This window comes from Cladophialophora psammophila, assembly GCF_000585535.1.
Source record: "Cladophialophora psammophila CBS 110553 chromosome Unknown aczJe-supercont1.12, whole genome shotgun sequence".
Taxonomy (NCBI): domain Eukaryota; kingdom Fungi; phylum Ascomycota; class Eurotiomycetes; order Chaetothyriales; family Herpotrichiellaceae; genus Cladophialophora; species Cladophialophora psammophila.
Window position 1 is genome coordinate 1,104,243 of NW_006912933.1, and position 20,933 is coordinate 1,125,175.

At 53.1% G+C, this 20,933-nt stretch overlaps 8 protein-coding genes across 8 annotated transcripts; 4 read left to right on the forward strand and 4 right to left on the reverse strand.

The window, feature by feature from the left end:
• Positions 1-444: 444 nt before the first annotated feature.
• On the forward strand, positions 445-1,353 carry A1O5_08089 (uncharacterized protein; the record flags this gene model as incomplete). Its single annotated transcript, XM_007748674.1, has 2 exons — positions 445-472; positions 530-1,353. 2 exons carry the CDS (start codon positions 445-447, stop codon positions 1,351-1,353), a joined length of 852 nt encoding a protein of 283 aa, XP_007746864.1.
• Positions 1,354-2,007: 654 nt separating this feature from the next.
• Positions 2,008-3,356, reverse strand: A1O5_08090 (uncharacterized protein; the record flags this gene model as incomplete). The annotated part of the gene is made up of 2 exons (XM_007748675.1): positions 2,008-2,675; positions 2,747-3,356. The coding sequence occupies 2 exons, from the start codon at positions 3,354-3,356 to the stop codon at positions 2,008-2,010; spliced, it is 1,278 nt and encodes a 425-aa protein (XP_007746865.1).
• Positions 3,357-4,382: 1,026 nt separating this feature from the next.
• A1O5_08091 (uncharacterized protein) lies at positions 4,383-12,609 on the forward strand (the record flags this gene model as incomplete). The annotated part of the gene is made up of 7 exons (XM_007748676.1): positions 4,383-5,551; positions 5,656-7,554; positions 7,605-7,825; positions 7,878-8,036; positions 8,235-10,092; positions 10,149-10,515; positions 10,582-12,609. 7 exons carry the CDS (start codon positions 4,383-4,385, stop codon positions 12,607-12,609), a joined length of 7,701 nt encoding a protein of 2,566 aa, XP_007746866.1.
• A 153-nt stretch (positions 12,610-12,762) lies between these two features.
• Positions 12,763-13,512, reverse strand: A1O5_08092 (uncharacterized protein; the record flags this gene model as incomplete). The annotated part of the gene is made up of 1 exon (XM_007748677.1): positions 12,763-13,512. The coding sequence occupies one exon, from the start codon at positions 13,510-13,512 to the stop codon at positions 12,763-12,765; it is 750 nt and encodes a 249-aa protein (XP_007746867.1).
• Positions 13,513-13,923: 411 nt separating this feature from the next.
• Positions 13,924-15,144, forward strand: A1O5_08093 (uncharacterized protein; the record flags this gene model as incomplete). The annotated part of the gene is made up of 2 exons (XM_007748678.1): positions 13,924-14,477; positions 14,742-15,144. 2 exons carry the CDS (start codon positions 13,924-13,926, stop codon positions 15,142-15,144), a joined length of 957 nt encoding a protein of 318 aa, XP_007746868.1.
• Positions 15,145-15,273: 129 nt separating this feature from the next.
• A1O5_08094 (uncharacterized protein) lies at positions 15,274-15,606 on the reverse strand (the record flags this gene model as incomplete). Its single annotated transcript, XM_007748679.1, has 2 exons — positions 15,274-15,402; positions 15,496-15,606. 2 exons carry the CDS (start codon positions 15,604-15,606, stop codon positions 15,274-15,276), a joined length of 240 nt encoding a protein of 79 aa, XP_007746869.1.
• Positions 15,607-16,021: 415 nt separating this feature from the next.
• On the reverse strand, positions 16,022-17,105 carry A1O5_08095 (uncharacterized protein; the record flags this gene model as incomplete). Its single annotated transcript, XM_007748680.1, has 5 exons — positions 16,022-16,222; positions 16,288-16,406; positions 16,461-16,704; positions 16,769-16,932; positions 16,991-17,105. The coding sequence occupies 5 exons, from the start codon at positions 17,103-17,105 to the stop codon at positions 16,022-16,024; spliced, it is 843 nt and encodes a 280-aa protein (XP_007746870.1).
• A 396-nt stretch (positions 17,106-17,501) lies between these two features.
• On the forward strand, positions 17,502-18,901 carry A1O5_08096 (uncharacterized protein; the record flags this gene model as incomplete). Its single annotated transcript, XM_007748681.1, has 3 exons — positions 17,502-17,800; positions 17,872-18,154; positions 18,257-18,901. The coding sequence occupies 3 exons, from the start codon at positions 17,502-17,504 to the stop codon at positions 18,899-18,901; spliced, it is 1,227 nt and encodes a 408-aa protein (XP_007746871.1).
• Positions 18,902-20,933: the final 2,032 nt, after the last annotated feature.

A 20,933-nucleotide genomic window follows, 5' to 3' on the forward strand; every position in this document is an offset into this window, starting at 1 on the left:
GACGGTCTTCAATGGCCTGAATTATGCCTGCAACTACCAGATCGGCCAACCCTCCAACTTTGGGAGGTCCACGAGGCTTAGCTGAAGTCCTTATCAGGGTCTAAGTTGTCCAATAGCTTGGTCTCAAGGTCCAAAATACAGAGACGTGCTATCAGATACTATCAGAATCTAACCATTCAGATAGCAAAACCTGTGATTTTAGCATGCGGCCAAATCTACTAACCCGACGGCCAGCAAGTACAGCTTTCTCTTTTCCACGCGTTTACGAACAAGTTTAGACGCTGTACAAACGGTATGGCCCGCATCGACGGGCCACTCGACGGGCTACATGGGACGACGATCTTTGAGATATAAACGGGATTGCCGCCTTGAGTCTTTGAATAACTATAGGTAATGATCAAGCCGTCTGCAAAGACCTTTTTCGTTTCTGATCTCGGTTACAAAATGGCGCTGTCAAAGGACAGTGTCTATCGTTTACTGGGTTACACCACCCCTTTTGACAAGAACAACACCTTTGTCTCCTCCTGAGCTCTTTCCCCACCCATCCACGGCTGCCTGCGCGTGCTTCTTGGCCTCTACCTCTTCACTGCTATCATCTACTCCTACGTCTGGTTCTCCAACAATATCGACATCTACCACCTGCATGACGTTGATGAACCTTCGTATACAACAGTGATCGGCTCCTCCGCAATCTCCTGGTCTTTCTCCTATTTCACATACCTCTCATACTATGGGCAGGGCTTCTATTTCTTTGTCACTGCGGTGCATACTTTCTTCGATGCGAAAACGGGAACGAGCTGGCTGCATGCCCGATTGCCAACGTCCTTGCAAATCCTGCATAGCCTGTGCTACAGCATGGTGACATGCTTTCCCATCCTTGTCACCCTCACCTTCTGGTGCACCATGTATGTCGGGCCGTGGTACACGTTGACGTTTGACGCCCTGGCCAACATCTCCCTCCACGCAATGAACATATTGATGGCCTTGCCCGAGATCATCCTGCCCACCACCGAACCATTGCCCTGGATGCACTTGCATTTTCTCATGATCATCCTGTCGCTGTACCTTGGACTGGCATATCGTACACGTGTAACGGGCGGGTTCTGGGTGTATGAATGGCTGGATCCGGAGCTGGGCAAGTGGAAGGTCGTGGTCCACGTCGTATGCTACTCGGTGGCCATCGCCGTCATCTTTGTCTTTGTGAGATACACAATCTGGGTCAAGAATTCGCTCCTCAGACGACACACGAGGATACAGCTCGACCGGGACGAAGTTGCGGCAGAGAAGCTTGTAGGCATATTTGTCGTTTTCGAATTCAATTCATGGCCACGATCTTGCACTTTTGTAACTTAGTGTCGTATGCTGTCGCAACTGTTTGGCTGTATGTCTGTTTCTTTGTTTACGTACGAAAAACAGCAAAGTAGGGAGATCATTTTGAAGGCTGAGGGGGTGACTGCTTCTAGCTAAGGGATGCATACTCCTACTCGCACTAGTTACAGGTAGCACGGGCTACTATGCTCTAACTTCTTTATCTAAATGGAGGTCTTGTCTCTTGCATCGCCACCTATGAGCCTCCTATATGCACAAGCCGTTTAATTGTGCTGCCCCCGGACGACCAAGCCCATGGCAGAGCATCTATTCAATGCCCCATTGCCTCACCTCGGCCCTTCTTAGATATTGCAAACGCGTTTCGAGGCTCCGTTTCCTTCCGCGATCAGTTTTCTTCGTCTCAATCCATAAATAACATTAGTCTACGCCACATTTTGGTCCTCTTCAAGCATCTGGCTGTGTCCGAAGAGGGTATGGTGTGCGGGCTGTGGTTGGGGATTTCCGCAATCTGGACAGTGCACTCTGTAGGCCAGCCAAGACCACCATAGCGGCCTTGGCAGTATCTGGGATAAGGCTCGGGCCGGCGTGCCAAGTTCAGTGGCTGTCTTGGACACTTCGGAAGCTGTAATCACAAGGAGCTAATCGAGACGTTGCTACACTACTTAGGTACAGTACGTATCAAGCACAATGCTCGGCAAGGCCCAGAATTGCAGCACGACAGCCCTGTAGGTACACCACAGCGGACTTGTTGTTGATGCTTGCCTCGTCCTCCCATATTGCTGCGACGAAGCGAGCTGGCAACGACGGTCTTGGAGAATCGTTATCTGGGCGTGCCTGCTGAGCGAGACCCATCTGCTCTAGGCAGACTAGCGACGACATGCTCTGTCCTCGTTGCTTAGAGGGTATCCCAAGTAAGTGCTCTATCTCGTTGAGTCGGCTGCAGCTAATGCGGGGGAGGTCGACGCTGGAATTCAATGCGAGGCCGAAATGGCCTAGGGGCATGAACAGATCTCCTAGTCGAAGACTGTGTGGAACAAGACTCGCATCAGAGAATTTGCCACCCGAAGCCTCCAGACTGATTCTCAGACTACTTGCGCCTTGTGTGCTGTGAGGGTTGGTTGAGCCGCCAGAAGCAGTCGGCGATGGCGATGTCAAGAGACCCTGGAGCATCTGCTCCAACAGGAACGCTACAAGCCTGACACACAGCACATAACCTTGCGCGGCTATCGACGCTTCTTTGCTCCGCAGATGCGCGTCGTGTGGGCTTTGACGTGCGCAAAGGGGGTCTGCTCCCGCCACATTGTTAAGCTTCAGAGCTCGCACGAAACCTCCAATGGCGCTCAAGACTTCGCCGATAGGATGTGGAAACCAGAGTCAGTCCTACAGCTATTTTCGGGATTTGAAACCGACGTCATACAATCTTGAGCCCGTCGGCCCGTCTGACCCTCCACCGTCCTAAGGAATGTTGCTTCCAACTTCTGGAAAGCCTTGGCAAGCTCTGCCGACAAATTGGGAAACTCGGTTATGGGCTCATCGCCTGCTTCAGTTGAGCCGCCTGAGGATAGCAAGGGCATGCCTACCGCAGATTCGACGAGAGTCCCGGCATTATTCTCAGACGCGGGCAAGTTGGGGGCGGCACATGAGGTACTAACGCCAGTGGTGGGCCGAGATGTGGGAGAAATCGGAAAGACGTCGTCGAAATGTGCCAATTCAAGACCAAACATGGTGTCCAGCTCGCCCACCGGATCGTTCAATGTCGGAGTCGCCGAATTTCCGGGCCAGCTGTCCCAGGTGGCAAAGTTGTCGATGCTGCATTGGGTCGCCTTCTTGCTCGATCTCGCGCCGTACACGCATTCGAGTCCAGCCCTTTGGCAGCGCTTGCATCGAGTCAATGAGGCCTTGTCTCCCACGCATCGCAACTTTTGTTGATGGCATCTGTCGCACAACTTCCGCAATGTTCGGCCATCAGCGCGTCGAACGATGGCAATCTTTGCTGTGCCCGGATCCGCAGTCCTTGCCGACAACATAGTCTGGGTGGCGGTGAGACGACATTCGGTTGTCGGCGAAAGCAAGGGAGCAGAAGAGGATGAGGAAACGCCGGCAGGCCGTGGAGGTGAGAATGCCGATACACATGATACACTTATATCTATACACATAGTAGTACAAGCTGATCAACAGACATCAAAAGCCGAAAGCACATCACGGGACATACGTATTCTGCTACTGCAATGCGTTACAGGCGGGCCTGAAAAGCCGCCTGTAAGGTGCCGAATGTGATCTGTCTGGTTACGCAAGTAGATCTGATTGGCCGCATTCACATGATATGCAACTGCAGTCTCGTACAGCCGCTTGCAGAAGTGTCTTCACCCTTATGCGCTTCTCAAGATTCCCCGCTGCATATCCTGCATCAGCGGTAGCATAAACCTTGCCGTATTTGACGAAACCCAAGCCCCTGCCGCCATCCAATGATCTCCGAGACGGTTGAGTAACACCGCCGATCAGCCGAACCCTAATCGGTCTATATAGTCTGCTCGTATGCTATATCTCTATCCAGCGCTCAGGCTGCGGCTAGTATCTTACTAATGTGAGTACCTCCACTGAAGGATCTACGGTTGCAGACTAGGTTTCTTTCTCTTCTGCCTTCTCTTCTCCTTCCAGCCCAATTCCTTTACCTATGTTCTCGTCTCATTCCCGGGCATCCATCTCCGTTTCCCCTATACCTTAGATGCGGTCACTCTATGCGTCCTGTGCATCCAGGTTGTAACTGCTCTAATAGGTCGGTCTGTAGCCTGAATTCGATACCATTCGCCGCTTTATTTTTATTTGTTAGTATCGAGGTGTATCCCCGCGTGGACTGTTGTGTTATCTAATCGCACTCCACTTGAGGCCGATAAGTACTACGTGGCATATCGTCATCCCATGTGTGTCGCTCGGAAGGCATTGCCGCTGTCGTGCTCAAAACCCTCACGCAGGCAATTGCAGATGGTGATACCATCGAATGTGTAATACGCGAAACCGGCATCAATCAGGATGGCAAGACTCCTAGGATAACTATGCCGAGCCCGGCAGCACAAGAGGCGCTCATTCGGCAAGTCTACAAGGCGGCAGGTCTCGATATCACGAAACCTGAGGACAGGTGTCAATATTTCGAAGCCCACGGAACGGGGACTCAAGCGGCAGATCCACAAGAAGCCTGTGCCATCTCGTCGGCTTTCTTCGGCCACAGACAGCGTGCAGTTGACGAAGACCCACTCTACGTGGGTAGTATAAAGACCATCATCGGTCACACTGAAGGTACTGCAGGGGTTGCTGGCCTGATTAAAGCATCGCAGGTCATACAGCTTGGGGTTCTCCCCCCAAACATGCTATTCAATGAGCTGAATCCGAGAGTGGCCCCGTTCTATTCAGATCTGTGGGTCGTCAACGAGCAACAGGCCTGGCCGGCGCTCAAGTTCAATCAACCACAACGCGTAAGCGTCAACTCGTTCGGATTTGGTGGAACAAATGCCCATGTAATTCTCGAATCATACGTTGCCGCCTCGAAGTTAGCGCTGGATCCAGCACCAACGCCTTGCCTCGCCCCGATCGTGCTCTCCGCACACTCTACTGCCTCACTAAAAGCTTCCCTGGAGGACCTCAAGCAATGTCTAACCAGCCAGCCGGAACTCCAGCTGTGCAATCTGGCCTGGACACTGCTGAATAAGCGGTCAACCCTCCAAGTCCGCCATACGAGCCAAGCAAAAACCGTGCCATCACTTTGCGAGGCTCTCGACCGCGATGCACCTTTGGTGTCAGGAAAGCAAGCCGTCACAACGATATCGGACATGAAGAGAAAACCTCAAGTTCTTGGTATTTTTACTGGTCAGGGTGCTCAGTGGCCAGCAATGGGAAAAATCCTCATGTCTGAAGTTGCATACGCACGAAGTATCGTTTCAGAGCTTGATTACAGCCTTCAGAGCTTACCAGCCGAGTACCGACCCCGATGGAGTCTCATGCATCAACTTCTCCTGGAAGGTGACCACTCCAATGTGCACCATGCTGCCTTTTCTCAGCCACTTTGTTGTGCGGTCCAGATCATGCTGATCAAGCTCCTTGAAGCGGCAGGGGTGACATTCAAGGTCGTCATCGGGCACAGTTCAGGGGAGATAGCTTGTGCCTTCGCTGCCGGCTTCGTATCGGCGTCGCAAGAGCCATCCGTATTGTATACCTTCGCGGCCTTACCGTAGAATACGCGCATGGGCCAGATGGGATAGAATGTGCCTTCGACGATGCGAGCGACTTGTGCGCTCTTGAGGCTTTCGAAAATAGACTGACAGTTGCAGCGAGCAATGGTCCAGACTCCGTTACGCTCTCTGGAGGTAAGGACGCCATCCTCGAGGCATACGATATTCTTATTGACGAATCTCGCTTTGCTCGAGTCCTCAAAGTTGACAAGGCTTACCACTCACACCATATGCGTCCTTGCGCAGAGCCGTATGTTGCCGCTCTGAAAGCTTGTGGGTGTGATACGTTTACCTCGCGCAATGTGCCCCGAAGCACTTGGCTCTCGTCCGTACACGAAGGGAAGATAATGCAGCTCGAGGACCTTAGCGCCGAGTACTGGAAAGAGAACTTGCTCTCCCCGGTCCTCTTTTCTCCAGCGGTCGAACTAGCAGTCCTGAAGCACATGCCCCTTGACATTTGCATCGAGGTTGGCGCTCACCCTGCGCTGAAGAACCCAACCCTGCAGACCATCCAAAACTCTATCGGGTCTGACCTCCCGTACGTGGGCTGCATGGAGCGCAAGAAAGACGACACCGAAGCCTTCTCTTCATGCTTGGGATACATGTGGTTGCATTTCGGCTCGGCGGCTATTGATATCGACAACTTGTATAGCAGCCTGTCAATCAATGCACAAGTCCGTGATCTCTCGAAGGAGCTTCCGAGCTATTCCTGGGACCACTCGCGCTCGTACAGGAAGGAGTCCCGCGCACTTCGCGCCTTGCTTGATGCAGAAAGGCCTCATCTGTTGCTCGGCAGGCGCTCTGCCCACAGCACTCCTTTGTCGATGCACTGGCAAAATTTCATACGTCCACGGGATATTGAATGGCTCGACGGCCACTCACTTCAGGGACAGATTGTGTTCCCTGGGGCAGGCTACGTTGTCATGGCTATGGAGGCCGCCGTAAAGCTGAGCGGCGAGCGGAGCATTCAGCTCTTGGAAGTTCTGGACGTCAAAATCGACAAGGCTGTTACCTTTGAAGATGAGAACAGCATGGTCGAGCTCAACCTAAGCCTTGACGTAAACCCGTCGCAGACTACGGATGCATATGCCGTGTGTAGTTTCACCATCACCTCGTGCCTCGCCAGAGAGACTGGGCCCACTCGTTCAGTCGCTGGCACACTCGCCATCACTTATGGGTCAGCGACGCGCGAGGCTCTGCCCGCACCCTCGGACGAACCCGCTCACCTCAATGATATCAGCATCGACCGATTCTACAATATGCTTGACGAGGCTGGGTACAACTATACCAAGCAGTTCCGCGGAATCACCGGCCTCAGACGCGGTAACGGCAGGGCGTACGGCACAATCAACTTCCACCGCCTGGAAGACGGCCACCGCAACATGGCCATCCATCCTAGCACGCTCGATGTTGCTTTTCAGAGCATGATCGGAGCATACGCAGCTCCTGGTGATGGGCTTCTACGATCCCTGCTTGTTCCTACTGGAATCGATCGCATCGCTCTAAACCCGTGGGTTGCTCATTGGATTAACGATTCGTCTAGTCAAGTAGACTTCATCTCCACCAATTTGTCAAGCGTTGGCACAAACATGCAAGGTGATATTGAGGTCTTTGATCCCGAGACTAAGACAACGATGCTTCACATTGAGGGTATTGGTTTTAAGCCCACCTTCCCACCCTCAGCTGCAGACGATCACGACATGTACACTAAATGGAGCTGGGGTCCTCTGAATCCGGATCCGTTGCTCGACGAAGTCGATAGACATGCCACAGAGCAGGACAAGAAGGACGTTGCAGTCATCGAGCGGGTTACGTATTGGTATATCAGATTTGTCCTGGACAGTGTGACCGCCGAGGATCGTGAGAAAGCACCCTTCCACTTCGCAAAGTATATCCAATGGTGTGAGTATGTGCTCAGTGAAACCCAAGTTGGTCGCAATGTATGGTACACACCAGATTGGGATAAAGATACACGTGCCGATATCGAAGAAATGATCCGAAAGTAAGGCTTCTCACGGACACAGAAGGATTTCTGACTGACGAAACATCTAGAAATATATCACAACCGTTCATCCGTCTCATCCAGAGAGTTGGCGAAGGTGCTTTGCAAACATTTCGCAACAATGAGAATGCCTTCGATCTCCTGGACCACGACGGCCTGCTCACGGAGTTCTACAGCGGGGAAGTGAGTTACGGCCAATCTTATTACTACCACCAACGGATGCTCGAGCAAATCACTCACCGCTACCCGAACATAGACGTTCTTGAAGTTGGTACGTAAGACACATCGCCTCCAAGCGCAACGACAATTGACGACTATAACAGGAGCGGGCACAGCGGGAGCGACACGATTGTTTTTGAACCATGATGAGCTCTCTTTTAACAGCTACACCTTCACCGATATTTCCCGCACCTTCTTCGAACCAGCCGCCCAAGATTTTGGGCGACACGCAGCAAAGATAGACTTCCGACCACTCGACATCCGTCTACCCCTAGCGAACAGGGATTCAAGTCAAATTCATATGACTTGATCGCGGCGTCCAATGTGCTCCACGCCACTCCGAACCTCGAAGTGACTGGCAAACGTCCGGTCTCTGCTGAAACCTGGCGGTCGATTGATTGTCATTGAAATTGCACACCGCGAGCACACTCGTGTCGGATTCATCTTTGGGCTGTTCCCAGATTGGTGGTCCGGTCATGATGAAGGTCGTGTGCTGCAGCCCTTCATTTCCTATGATGAATGGGACAAATTACTGAAGAGAACCGGGTTCTCTGGCATTGACAGCCGCTCTTTTGACCCAGACAGTACCACCTTCCCAAGCGGCGTGTTCCTTTCCCATGCTATAGACGAATTCATAGAGAAGCTAGATTCGCCCCTGACTGCTCCTTTTGAGGACTCTTATGGGCCCCTGGTTGTCGTCGGAGGTTCCTCGCCAAAAACGACCGAGCTCGTTGTTCGACTCACCGACATCCTACCGGCACGCAAATTTGACACCGTCCCAAGCCTCCGAGAGATCATCGACTTTGACCTATATCCAGGGTTAACATTCATTGTACTCTTGGAGCTTGATGAACATACCTTTGCAGGATTGGACGACGAAAAATTCGATGCCTTACAAACTATCTTCAATGCTGCTCACCATGTCTTGTGGGTGACCGAAAACGCTTGGAATGAGAATGCCCAGCAAACCCAGTCCATCGGCCTACTCCGTACATTGCGTCACGAATATCCCGACATTCAGATCCAACTGCTGGATGTTGACAACGTTCGAAACCTGCGCCCTCATTTCCTGATCGAGACGGTGCTGTGTCTGGAACATGGCACGAAATGGGAGGACGGCGGCTTTCTATGGACTCAAGAACCCGAGCTGTACTTGTCTAGCGGCAAGGTCCTGATATCGCGTCTCAAACGTGATGTAGACAGGAACAATCGACTAAATTCTGGACGCCGTCCCATTCTGGTCGACCTAGACCCCCGAAAAGAGATTTTGAGCTTGGAATACAATGAAGAGAAGCCTTTCTTCGGAACCAATGTAGAACGGTGTATTCCCTTGTTCCCTGACGAGACTTCGGTGAAGGTCCATGTGCAGTACTCGCTCGCAAAGGCTCTCCGGATCGGCCGATTGGGGTTCTACCATCTGATTCAGGGCAACGTTGCCGGTTCCGAGGATACGATCGTGGTGGCTTTATCGGACCGCAACGCTTCCAATGTCCAGGTGCCTTCTCGCCAAGTTATTGATGTCGGAAGCAGACAGGAGTGGGCTAAGTCGCCGCTCCTGGACATCTCGGCAATTATTGTCGCCGTCGCTCTGATGTCTGACCTCGTGCAAGGTTCGACAGTGCTGGTCTTTGAGCCTCCCAGCTTCTATGTCGAGAGTCTGCGCGACCAAGCTGCGGCTGCCGGCATCTCACTGACGTTTGCTTCCACCAAGGCTGCGCCCAAAGTGGGCGGTATCCAGTGGATTAATCTACACGAAAGGGAGACCGAGCGAAGCCTGCGCCAGAAACTGCCCACGAAGACTTCCGTGCTATACGACTTGGTTGCCGATCAGAATCCGGCAAGTTTAAGCCGTCGGCTTTTCAGGTGTCTTCCACCTAGCTGCTCAGTCCGTGGGCCAGACTACTTGTTCCAGAATGTCGCGACACCAATGTCGGCATTGGGCTCTCAAGCAGCGACCCAGATCCTCGCTGAAGCTGTTAAGATCGTGCGAAAACCCGGCGATATCGCCAATATGCCAATTCTCACAGGTCATGAGATCTTGTCTTCCAAGAGTGCTCCTGAGGCCAACGCAATGATAGATTGGGCAAAAGACAAACTCATTACTAGTCGCATCCGGCCCATTGAGACAAATGGCCTATTTGTTGGAGACAAGACGTATTTGCTGGTCGGCCTTGCTGGTGACATGGGTCGTTCGATCGCTCGATTTATGGTTGAGCGTGGCGCGCGTCATATTGTACTGTCCAGTCGTGTCCCCAAGATTGACCAACGTTGGATCGACGATATCGCTCGTTCTGGAGGTAGAGTAATGGTACTTCCTATGTAAGTTGGTGTCATGGCGTGTACTATTATGAAGGATGCTAACTATGTGGAACTAGGGATGTCTCCAACGAAGCCTCAGTCGACAAAGACCTGGCAGAGGTACGTGCTTCAATGCCTCCAATCGCCGGAGTGGCGTTTGGGCCGCTTCTGCTCCAGGACGTTATGTTCAAGAATATGGAACTCTGGATGATGGACATGGTCCTGGCGCCCAAGGTAACAGGGGTTCGCCTGTTAAACGAACGTTTATCTGATCCGGCAAACCCGCTGGACTTCTTCGTGATGTTCTCATCTATCGCGATGGTTGTAGGCAACCCGAGACAGGCCGCATATAGTGCTGCGAACGCATACCTCCATGCTATAACCCAGCAAAGACGCGCTCGCGGCATGGCCGCATCGACTATCGATATCGGTGCTGTCATTGGAGTAGGCTTCATTTCCCGTGCTGGGCGTGAGAGTGAGTCCCAAACCCGCAAGTTCCTCGCCGACTAGGTCAAGGAGTGGGAGCTCCATGCCCTCTTCGCGGAAGCCGTTGTGGCAGGCCGAAATAAGGAGATCGACGACGTGGAACTCGTCACTGGCATGGTCCACATGGATGAGAAAGAGCGAGATCGAATTCCCTGGTATAACGACCCGCGCTTTGCCGCATTCAAGTTGTCTGATCGTCAAACCGCTGGCAACGCAGCCACTGGGGCTGTCGAATCCCTGAAAGATCAATTGACAAAGGCCGAAACTGTGGATCAGGTCCGCGCCATCATCCTTAAAGGCGTGTCAAGCAGAATTCGTGGAGCCTTGCTGCTCGCCACGACCGACGAGCTGAATCTGACAGCACCTTTGATTGACCAGGGAGTGGACTCTCTCAGCGCGGTGACGGTAGCCTCGTGGTTTACCAAGAATCTCAACCTCGACGTTCCTTTGTTGAAGATTCTAGGCGGCGCCTCGGTGTCCGACTTGGTTGACGATGCTGTCTCTCGCCTGAGTTCCGACTTGATTCCACTGGTTCATTCTGGATCTCAAGAGGACCGGGTGCAAATAGCCGAGAGCGTACCGCCAACCGCACCATCAGAGACCGTCGGCACGTCTTCCAGTGACGGATCTACTTTCTCTGTTGAACACAGTAGCGACATGCCAACGCCGCTATCTCAAAGTTCTGAAGCCGATGACGGTTTTCAGCATGTAGGACCGCTTTCCATCATGCAAGAGTACACGTGGAAGCAGATGCAACTTCCTCTGGATCCAACCACCTTCAATAGCACCATTGGCATGTATATGCAAGGCCCTCTCGACCTGAGTCGCCTCGACTGGGCTTTTGGTCAGGCTCTGCAGCGCAGTGACGCATTTCGTACGTGTTTCATCTCTGATCCGGACTCCTCCTTTGAGGGGCCTATGCAGGCAATCATGAGATTACCCCGAAACTCCTTTCAATCCTACAGAGTTGCAGACAGGAACACTGCCGACGAAGAATTCAAGAACCTCCAAAAGGCTAAGTACGATCTGGACAAAGGGGATACGCTCAAGATCATCGACTACTTCTGGACGCCCACCGATCACCTCCTGGTCATCGCCTACCATCGCCTCGTCGGCGACGGCTGGACCACCGAGCACCTTTTCGTCGACGTTAGCCGGCTCTATGGCGGCCTGCCGCTCGAACCAGCACCAAGCTACGTCGACTACGCGATCCGCCAACGTTCACAGCTCACGTCGGGCGCCTTTGACCCCGACCTCACCTATTGGTCCGACCTTTTTCGAACTCTGCCACCCCGCCTGCCTGCCCTCTCCCTAGCGTCCACCAACCCGTTCAGCTCGACACCTCTCGATTGGACCTCCCACGAAGCCACTGCAAGGCTCAACCGCATGGAGGCAGTCCGCATCAAGGACCGCAGCCGCAAACGGCAAGCCACCCCAATGCACTTCTACCTCGCCTCATTCTACATCCTCATTGCTCGGCTGACTGCCTCCACCGATATCGCCATTGGCGTGGCCGACGCCGGTCGCTCCTCCCTCATCGACCAAGCCACAATGGGCTTCTTCGCATCCTACCTCCCTCTGCGCTTGCCCTACGACCCCGGCCACACTTTCAACGAAGCCCTTGGCGCCATTAAAGAGCAAATGCGCGCCGCTCTCCTCCACAGTGCCGTCCCCTTGCCCTCCATTCTCGACCGGCTCGGCCTGCCGATCAGCCCAAGCGCGGCCGACCCCTCTTCCTATGCGCCACTCTTCCAGGCCATCTTCGACTACAAGCAAGGCCAGACGGAAAGCGGAAGCATCGGCGAGGCAAAGATGGTCGAGACTAATATCCCACGTGCGGGGACTCCGTATGATATCACATTGCAGATTGGGGATGATCCGAGCAAAGAGGAGCCGGTGATCACGGTGAAGCTGCTTAAGGAGCGGTATGGGCTAGGAGCCGCCGAGGCGGTGATGCAGGCCTATCTGTCGATCCTGAACACCTTTTCAAGGAAGCCCGTTCTAAGGGTTACGGACGGAACGTTAGATCAGGGTGCTAAAGCAAAGAGTTGAATAGGTGTCGGGTATTCAGCGAGGCAGCAATAATGTATGATCCAATAAATAGAGCGTCAAGTCCTCCCAGTTTCCGTACTCCAGTAACTGCCTCTAGCATTCGAGGAGCCTCTTTGCCGGCCTGATGAAAATCTATCGAAACGAGAATCTATCCTATTCTGCTTTTACGCCTGCCAGTCTCCGGATGTGCTTAAAGACCTCGGCGCCGTCGTCTTTCTGGGTGGGAAGGTGGTGGCTGGTGTCGACTTGGACGATGGTGGCACACTGCGGCTGGTAGTGGTTACGGACAAGCTGGCGTGCGCGCCCGAGATAGAAGTCGCGGTTACCGTGAATGTGCAGTGTTGGCACGTCGATAAGGGCTGTTTTCTTGCCCCTGGCCTGAGCGCGTGCATTCATCCACAACGACGCCTCGCGCGGAAAGAAGCAGCAGCTAATGGCGGCGAACTGCAGCGTTGGGAGGGCGGAGAGTAGGACTTGCTGCTCTTGCTCTTGCTGCTGCTCCTGTTGCTGGCGTTGCTCCTGCTGGAGCCAGAGCATCAGCGTCAGCGCGAGCCCGCCCTCGGAGAAGCCCACGGCGCCGACAATGTTTTCCACATCGGCATCCGCATTGCTGCTCCTCCAGTCATCCAGACCTGTCTGCACTGCGCCGTTGATCTCTCGTATGCTCTCGTCAATGCTCACTTCGTGCCCGTGAAACCAGCCACGGTACGGCTCCTGCCCGCTGAACATAGGCAGCACCCCGGGTCCTGGGCCGCACTCCAGCGGGCCGTCGAGGAATATGAACTCAAACACATCGCGCAGCTGGTAGCAAATTCTTGCCATCTGGACGTTGAAGATGGATCTCCTGGAGCCGGTGCCATGGAAGCATAGAAGCGCTTTTTTGGGAGTCTTTTTGACGGTCATTGTGGTTTTCCGGTCTGTTTCTACCATGCCCTACCACGAAGGCGTCTGCAGTCTTTTGTCCCGGAAAACTTGGAATCCCCTATCTCACGTTCTGCCACGAGGTGGATTGAAGGTGCTGCAGCTGATTGTCCGAAGAAGGCCGAAAATCACCGAAAGACTGCTTTAGGCCTAACGCGGTGTCCACAGCCCCACATTAATAGATAGGTACTTCGCTGACCACTCACGCCCCGAGTCAGCACAAGGCTGTGGTAGTAGGGGTTCTATTAACGACGGAAATAAATTACCTAGTGTACGTGCATTTCGCCTCATACTGATCCAAGGGGTATTCAAGCCCCTCGCTCCTTGAGAAGTCGCTTCTTCAGTGCCAAAGGCCCGCGAACACCATCCATGATCTCTGGCTGAGTGCCCAAAATGGGATCAATTGCTATTGACACTGGCCTCATACCCCCAACGACTCAGCGTGCAATAATTGCGGAGACGGGAGAGCGCGTATGCATTCGCGAAGATACCCCTCTGGCTTCGCTGCGAAGCGATGAAATCCTGGTCCATACCGAGGCCTTGTCCCTCAATCCCAGCGACACCAAGATGCGCGGTGACTTCGTCACTCCAGGTGCCATGCTCGGCTGCGACTACGCGGGCACCGTTATTGCTCGCGGATCTGCCGTCGCCGGCGTCGAGATTGGTGACCGAGTGTGCGGCGCCCAGTACAAAATGAACCCCAAGAGACCCATTCGTGCTGCGTTTGAAGAGTACAACATTCCCACGGGCCCTTTCTGGCTGAAGCTGCCCGATTCAATCACCACCGAAGGCGGTGCTACGTACAGCGCTGCCATCGGCACCGCAGGCCTAGCTCTGAAACTTCTCGGCCTGCCGCTTCCAGATGCCCCTGTTCAGAAGCCGGCGTACGTTCTCGTGTACGGCGGCGGTACCGCAACGGCAACCATTGCCATACAGCTGCTCAAACTGTGAGGAAAAAAAAACACCACGACCCTCCCCGTATTGACGAAGTTTGCGGGCACTGACTGCTTGATCCCAGCATCAACATGACACCAATAACTGCCTGCTCACCCGTGCACAACGAACGGCTGAAATCTTACGGGCGCCGAGGCAACCTTTGACTACCATGAACCAGATTGTGCTGGTCAGATAGTAAGTAGAACGATATTTATCCCTGCCCTCTAGCCGTCTTCAAGTCCTTGCCTCATATCTACGTAGAAATCCTATACCAGAAATAATCTCCGCTACGCGCTCGACTGCATCACAACGGTCGAATCCACCGCCCCCTGCTTTGCGGTCCTGGGTCGGGCAGGAGGCAAATACGTCTCCCTTGATCCCTTCGAACAGAGGGTCGCCACGCGAAAAATAGTCAAGACGGACTGGACTTTAGGACCTTCCCTCTTCGGCGAGGGATGCGTGTGGCCGGAACCATACGCACGGCCACCGAGCAAGGAGCTTCTACAGTACGGGGAGAGGCCGTGGGCAGTGGCGCAGCGGTTGCTTGATGAGGGACGCTTGAAACATCGCCCTGTTAGGCAACTGGAAGGTGGATTAGAGCAGGTGCTGGTGGGGATGGAGATGGTGAGGAGAGGGGAGCTCAAGGGGGAGAAGTGCGTTGTGAAGCTAGCCCGGTAGTCGTGTTTTTAAACCGTCAATTTTAAATGTCTTCTTCAGTATTTGTCTCCTAAAGTGTTAAAGCGAGAGAGAGAGATTCCGGTGCTCCGTGTCAACTTGAACGGCAGCCCCGGCCTAGCTCATCCGTATTTACTTCCCTGTACGAAGGTGATCGAAGCTCGCACCCAACCTGAAACTAAGCGTCGCCTCCACACCATCCGGCTTCACCCCCAGAGCCTCCCTGAGCTTCCATTCCTTCGCTGGGTCTACAAGTTGAACCTACTCACATGGTCAGTCCGGTCTAAACTGCCATTACTCGTACGCAAAGATAGAGAGAGAGAAAAAGAGAAAAAGGAAAAATGTCCCACTCACATCGAACGTAGAATACAGCGTCGCCACGAGTTTGTAGATCTCACACCGCGCAATATTCTTGCCCATGCAGGCGCGGTCACCCGCGCCCCAGGTCAAGTCCGTCTTGTTCATTCAGCGCAGCCGCTCCGCATACTCGTCCGGGCTCTCAGTGGGCATCATGAGCCAGCGCTCCAGCCGGAACTGGCGCGCGTCCGCGCCGAAGATGTCTTGGTTGAATTGAGTCGATCCGCCTAACATGGCGACTGCGGTGCCAGTTGGCACACGACGGCCGTCGGGCAGGATGAAGTCCCGATCGGGTGGGATGGCGCGGCGGGAGAGCGCTGCACCGAGGGGAGAACATCTGGATCTCTACCCAGGACGGCGGCATCTGGAGGCCAGAGGATTGCAGTTCGGCATGCAGTTTTGCGGCGACGGAGGGATGCTTCCCCACGAAGTAGACTACGGCTGTGATAATGGCAGCGACCGATTCGCCGCCAGCGAAGAGGGGTGTCGTGGCGTAGCCGTGTAGGACAAGCTCATCAACAGTCTATGGAAACTTCTCCTTCGTCTCGAGGAGCTGGTCAAGGAGGTCCTCACGGTCACTGGTCCTTGTTGTCGATACCCCCATCGCCCTCCTGCTTTGGATTAGTTCGCGTGCTCGACGTGGGAAGGACCCCATGCGTTTAACCATCATACTGGCCAGTGGGGTCCTCTTGAGAACTGCGTACATCCAAGGCATGCAGACATCCTGCATGGTTGCATTGAATGCAGTCAGAAAATGGCAAGCACTGCTTTCTTCCATGCGCAACCCACCGTGGCTCCGAATTTTTGAGCTTCATGTAGGCCCTTGAACATGCCCTCTCGATCAGCTTCACCTCGAATAAGTCCGAAGTCCACGGATGCGGTAACCCTCATTATCGTATCGTACGCAACTGTGTAGGCATGTCAGTGGTCGATCATTAAAGCGATTAGATGCTTCTGCTCACAAAAGTGCGCCCATTGATAAACGGGCATCGTCCTCCCTTTGCTGTTGAACTCCTGGTCGAGCTGGTGGACGAACTGAAGGATGCACTCGTCGATGAAACGTTCCGACTTCGTGACATTAGACATGGAATAGATGCCCGCAATCGGTCGTTTAATAGCCGCATGTTCTCTGGTCGTCTCCATTACCACGATATTCGGATAAACAACCCCGTTGAGCTCATGTCGCAATGGCTTAAAGTGATGGCTCTAAGAGGACATTGCTTCGACTTAGAAATGGCCTTTGGGTACAGGTGCTGTGCAAATTACATACTTTAGGAAGTGGTGACCTGGTGCCATACACTTCGTCAACCATGGCCGGGTCGCAGAAAATGAGGGTGCGTGGACCAATTTGGACCACAGGGCCATACACCCTGTGCAGTTCCGCGATAGCCAGACGTGTTCGCTCATGGTATGTGTCGAGCACCTGAAATAGATCTAGTGAAATGTTAGATCTTATAAGCCAAGGCACCGGCAGGATTGTGATATTGGCTACCTGTACACCGACGATACCATGGTCCTGGAAAGCGCCATAGTCCTGTCCGCAAAGGTGTTGCGAGAAACCAGATCACGCCTGCAACAATACAGGCTAGAAGCAAGAGGTTAAACATCTTCAATACCAGAATGATGCGTTGAAGGTCACTGTCGATTAGTGTTGCTGGTTTCACCTTATACAGTTAGGTGAACTTGCAGCCCACAGTAGCCTACCTGTTTGCAAACTCCGAAATCGCCGAAGTTGAACCATCACTGACTTCCTGACGCCGTGTTCTGATCGTGCTTTCGGCCCTGCTTGATATTACTGGAGCGTTGGAGACGCCCGGGAAGAGACGGTTGCAGTGTTTCTGTCGTCTAATTATTGTCATGCTCAGACATCACAATGATGGGCTTGAAAGAAGGCTTATTTGTTTTCCAACGAATCCCTATGTCATCAGTAGGTATGTAGATAGGTTAAGCTTCCCGATCTTACCTCTGTATTCTTCTTCTATACCATTCGACTAGTCTTCCAAATGTCTCTCCAACCAACCGTGATCATCGTCGGGGCGGGCATCGGTGGCCTAGCTTCTGCAGTGGCACTCCGCCAAGCTGGCCACAAAATCATCGTGCTGGAAAGGTACAGCAACAAGCGCGAAGTTGGCTTCGCCGTAAGTTTATCTCCCAATGCAAATATGGTCCTACGAGACCTTGGCGTCGACTTTAAGAGTGCTCGTATGGTGTACTGCACCGAAGAGGTAATCATCCAAGCAGCACCAGCAGAACAGCCATTTCAAGTCTTATGGCGGAAATCGTTGGCCAATCTCGAGGAAGAGTACGGGCTCCATGGATGACTGTGCACCGTGTGGATCTGCACAACTGTCTAAAGGATCTGGCTACCGCAAGAGAGGGTGCAGGTGTGCCAGTGGAAATTGTGGAGGGAGTTTCAGCAGTGCATTTTGACGCTGCGGGCTCGATTACACTGCATAATGGGGAAATGCTACGGGCGGATTTTATAGTTGCGGCCGATGGCGTGAAATCGAAAGCCCACAGAGTCATTATGAAAGATGGAGAAGAGAGGCCCGCGACGCTGACAGTAAGCAACGTGCGGGTTTGCATGCCAACTAAGGTACTCATGGAGGATAAGGAATTAAAGGAGTTTATGGAGCTTGCGCCCCATGGAACCTCCGTAAGTTTGGGGATGACGCGAGATCGGCTGATTCTGCGATACCCATGTCGGGAGTAAGTCACATCATTCACCTTGAATAGAATGCAGCCTCCACTAATGTAGCCACTCTTTACCGAGTACAGCAATCTCCTCCAAAACTTCGGCTTCTACGCCGTCACCGACAACAACCAGCCCGCCAACAAACAGAAATGCAACAAGCAGACGGCAAAACAAGTTGCCTGCGACCACATCAAGACCTTCCACCCTTCTCTCCACAAAATGCTCGACTACTGTGATGAAGACGACATGTACCTCTGGAAAGTTGCCGACCGCGAGCCTCTGCCTACGTACCATAAGGACCACCTTATCGTCCTCGGTGATGCTGCACATCCAATGCTTCCGACCTTGGGCAGCGGTGCGGGGATGGCAATTGAGGATGCAGGAGCTCTAGGCGTGGTTATGGAGGAAGTCAAGGATGTGGGCGAGGTAGCAGGAAGGCTAGATTTGTGGGATCGCTTGCGGAGACCAAGGGCGAGTGCAGTGCAGCTTTTGAGTCGCACAGTCGCAGTGGAGTACGACCTCAGTAAAGAGACACAGGATATGGTAAGACAATATCTGTCAGAGGAGGAACTTCCCGACTTTACACGGGCATGTGTGAATAGGATGTTGTTTAGATACGATTACTTGGGGGAAGCGAGGAGGGCGATGCAGGACATGACGGATTCGGCGATTTGTGCCAGGATCAAACACTTTGGGGCCGCACATTAGAATTACCGAGCGAACATGTGTGAGGCGCTATTGCAATGTCCAAGGGGGCACCTGTGCGAGGTACTATTATTACGGCTTTTTCTGATCACCGAAAGAGGATGCCATGCTTTCCCCATTAGGGCAAGACTACGAACCCACATGGGCTTAAGCTAAAAGAGGCCATTAATGCCATCACTCCTGGTGTCACATGACAAACACTAAGCTTTTTAAGGACTAGCCTCATGGCCCCTCCTTAATTTAAGCTTCGGACGAGGGTGACGCTGTGAGGCCTTTTAGCGCCTTGGCATCTGAGCGCCTACCCAGCACTTCTTAGCTGTCATCATTGTCATTCTAGATAGTCACATAGCTACTCAATACAAGACCCCCACGTTACCACAATCATCCGTGTCATACAGCGTCTCCCTCCTTTGACGTTACAACGCCGCCCTGTGCTCACCTGTGTCTCACCTGTCTTGGGTGCGATGCCGACCCTACTAACCACGATGGGGCCTCTGGAGACAAAGGTGACGAGCTTCCCGGCCTTTCATCGTGCTGTCCAATGAAAGGCTGAGATTTGTCAAAAAGCAGCGTCGCCAAATCTACTTGTTACAACACTTCTCGTCTGGCCCTCTAGGGGCACTTTGCCCAGGGCAGTTAAAGAATCGAGCCTAAATCGACGGCTGACCGCGTGCCCAAAAGGCCACAGTATGAATCCCACGAGCCGCTCGGGATGTGACATTTTAGAGCGTTGGCACTTGGCATGTCTTGATTGGTGAGCAACCATACACTCGATGGTTTTTTAAATGTAATTTGTATGTAAAGATGCATCCCATTCGTCTGTAAACCCGGGTATTGCCAAGGCGCGCCAAAACGTCGCATTTCCGACAGCTGGTGGGATACTCTACTGCTCCCTGGTTAGAGTGATGTTGCCTGGTCGCCAGCACATCGATGAGATACAGCACTAGAATAGCTACATTTAACGACCCTGAAACACAACAACTTGTGAACTGCACGAACTTGGAGGAATGGTCTGGCAGCTTTTAAAGCGGAGCCGTCGCTGAGCTCGACCTCTACTTCGCCGTACGTCATGGCGCCGATAGGGTCGGAGAGCCAATAACGGAGCAGCATAATCTGGGTGTTACTGAGAGGAAGGAACGTGGTCTTCATTGAGGAGAGACTCTCAGGTGCTCCGGTACACAAGCATCAAAATCCTCGGATCATGATGCTGGTCCCAGTCTCCCTCTCTAAACATTCAAATATTGGCAAGGCTTGTCCCGGACCCCGGATATATCCTCGGGCCGAAGGGTGTCTTGCCCGGAGTCCCCATCAGGTTTCTCGTAATCATTTTCTGGGCCAAGTCTAGTCTCCCTTCTACTTGTACTTGTAGTCCACTTGGTAAAACAGACAAGGGTCAGCTACCAGGATCATGGGGGGGTTGGCCGAGGCTGTGGAGACCCCAGATCTGCTGACACCCCTCAACATGGAGACTGTGCGATCATTGCTCCTTCCACAGCTCAGTCGACAGCTCCTTTTGCGTCCTATTCTTCATTGTCTTTTCGAGCGTCTAGCGATGAAATTCTGGCATTCGTGATTCCCGCCATTATTAAATGGAGAGACCACCAGCACTAGCTAATGGTCCGGGCGCAGCTACCAGTGTTCGCACCAGACGTTCTCTCGCTTGCAATTTTTGCCGAGTCAAAAAAGTGCGATGTATGGGTAGGTGAGTTCCTGCAGCCGTCGGCCAGATCTGACCTTGCTCAGGAGATGGAAGAAAACCGTGTACTTATTGCGTGGATCGCGATGTGGCATGCACGTGGCCCTCGGTACGAAGAGCAAGAGCGAAAGAACGACCTAAAGACCAAGATCAATGGTTCGAGCGGTTGGCTCAAGTCGAGGCATTGCTTCAGGAGACCAGAAACACATTAAGCAATGTTGATCACGGTCAACAGCCTCCCGGCGGCAACAGCAGGTTTGAAACTCGGGGTGAAGAAGCGCTTGCAACTCAATGCAGACTCGAAGTGGCGGGAACAGCTCAACCAGGTGCCACTAAGGT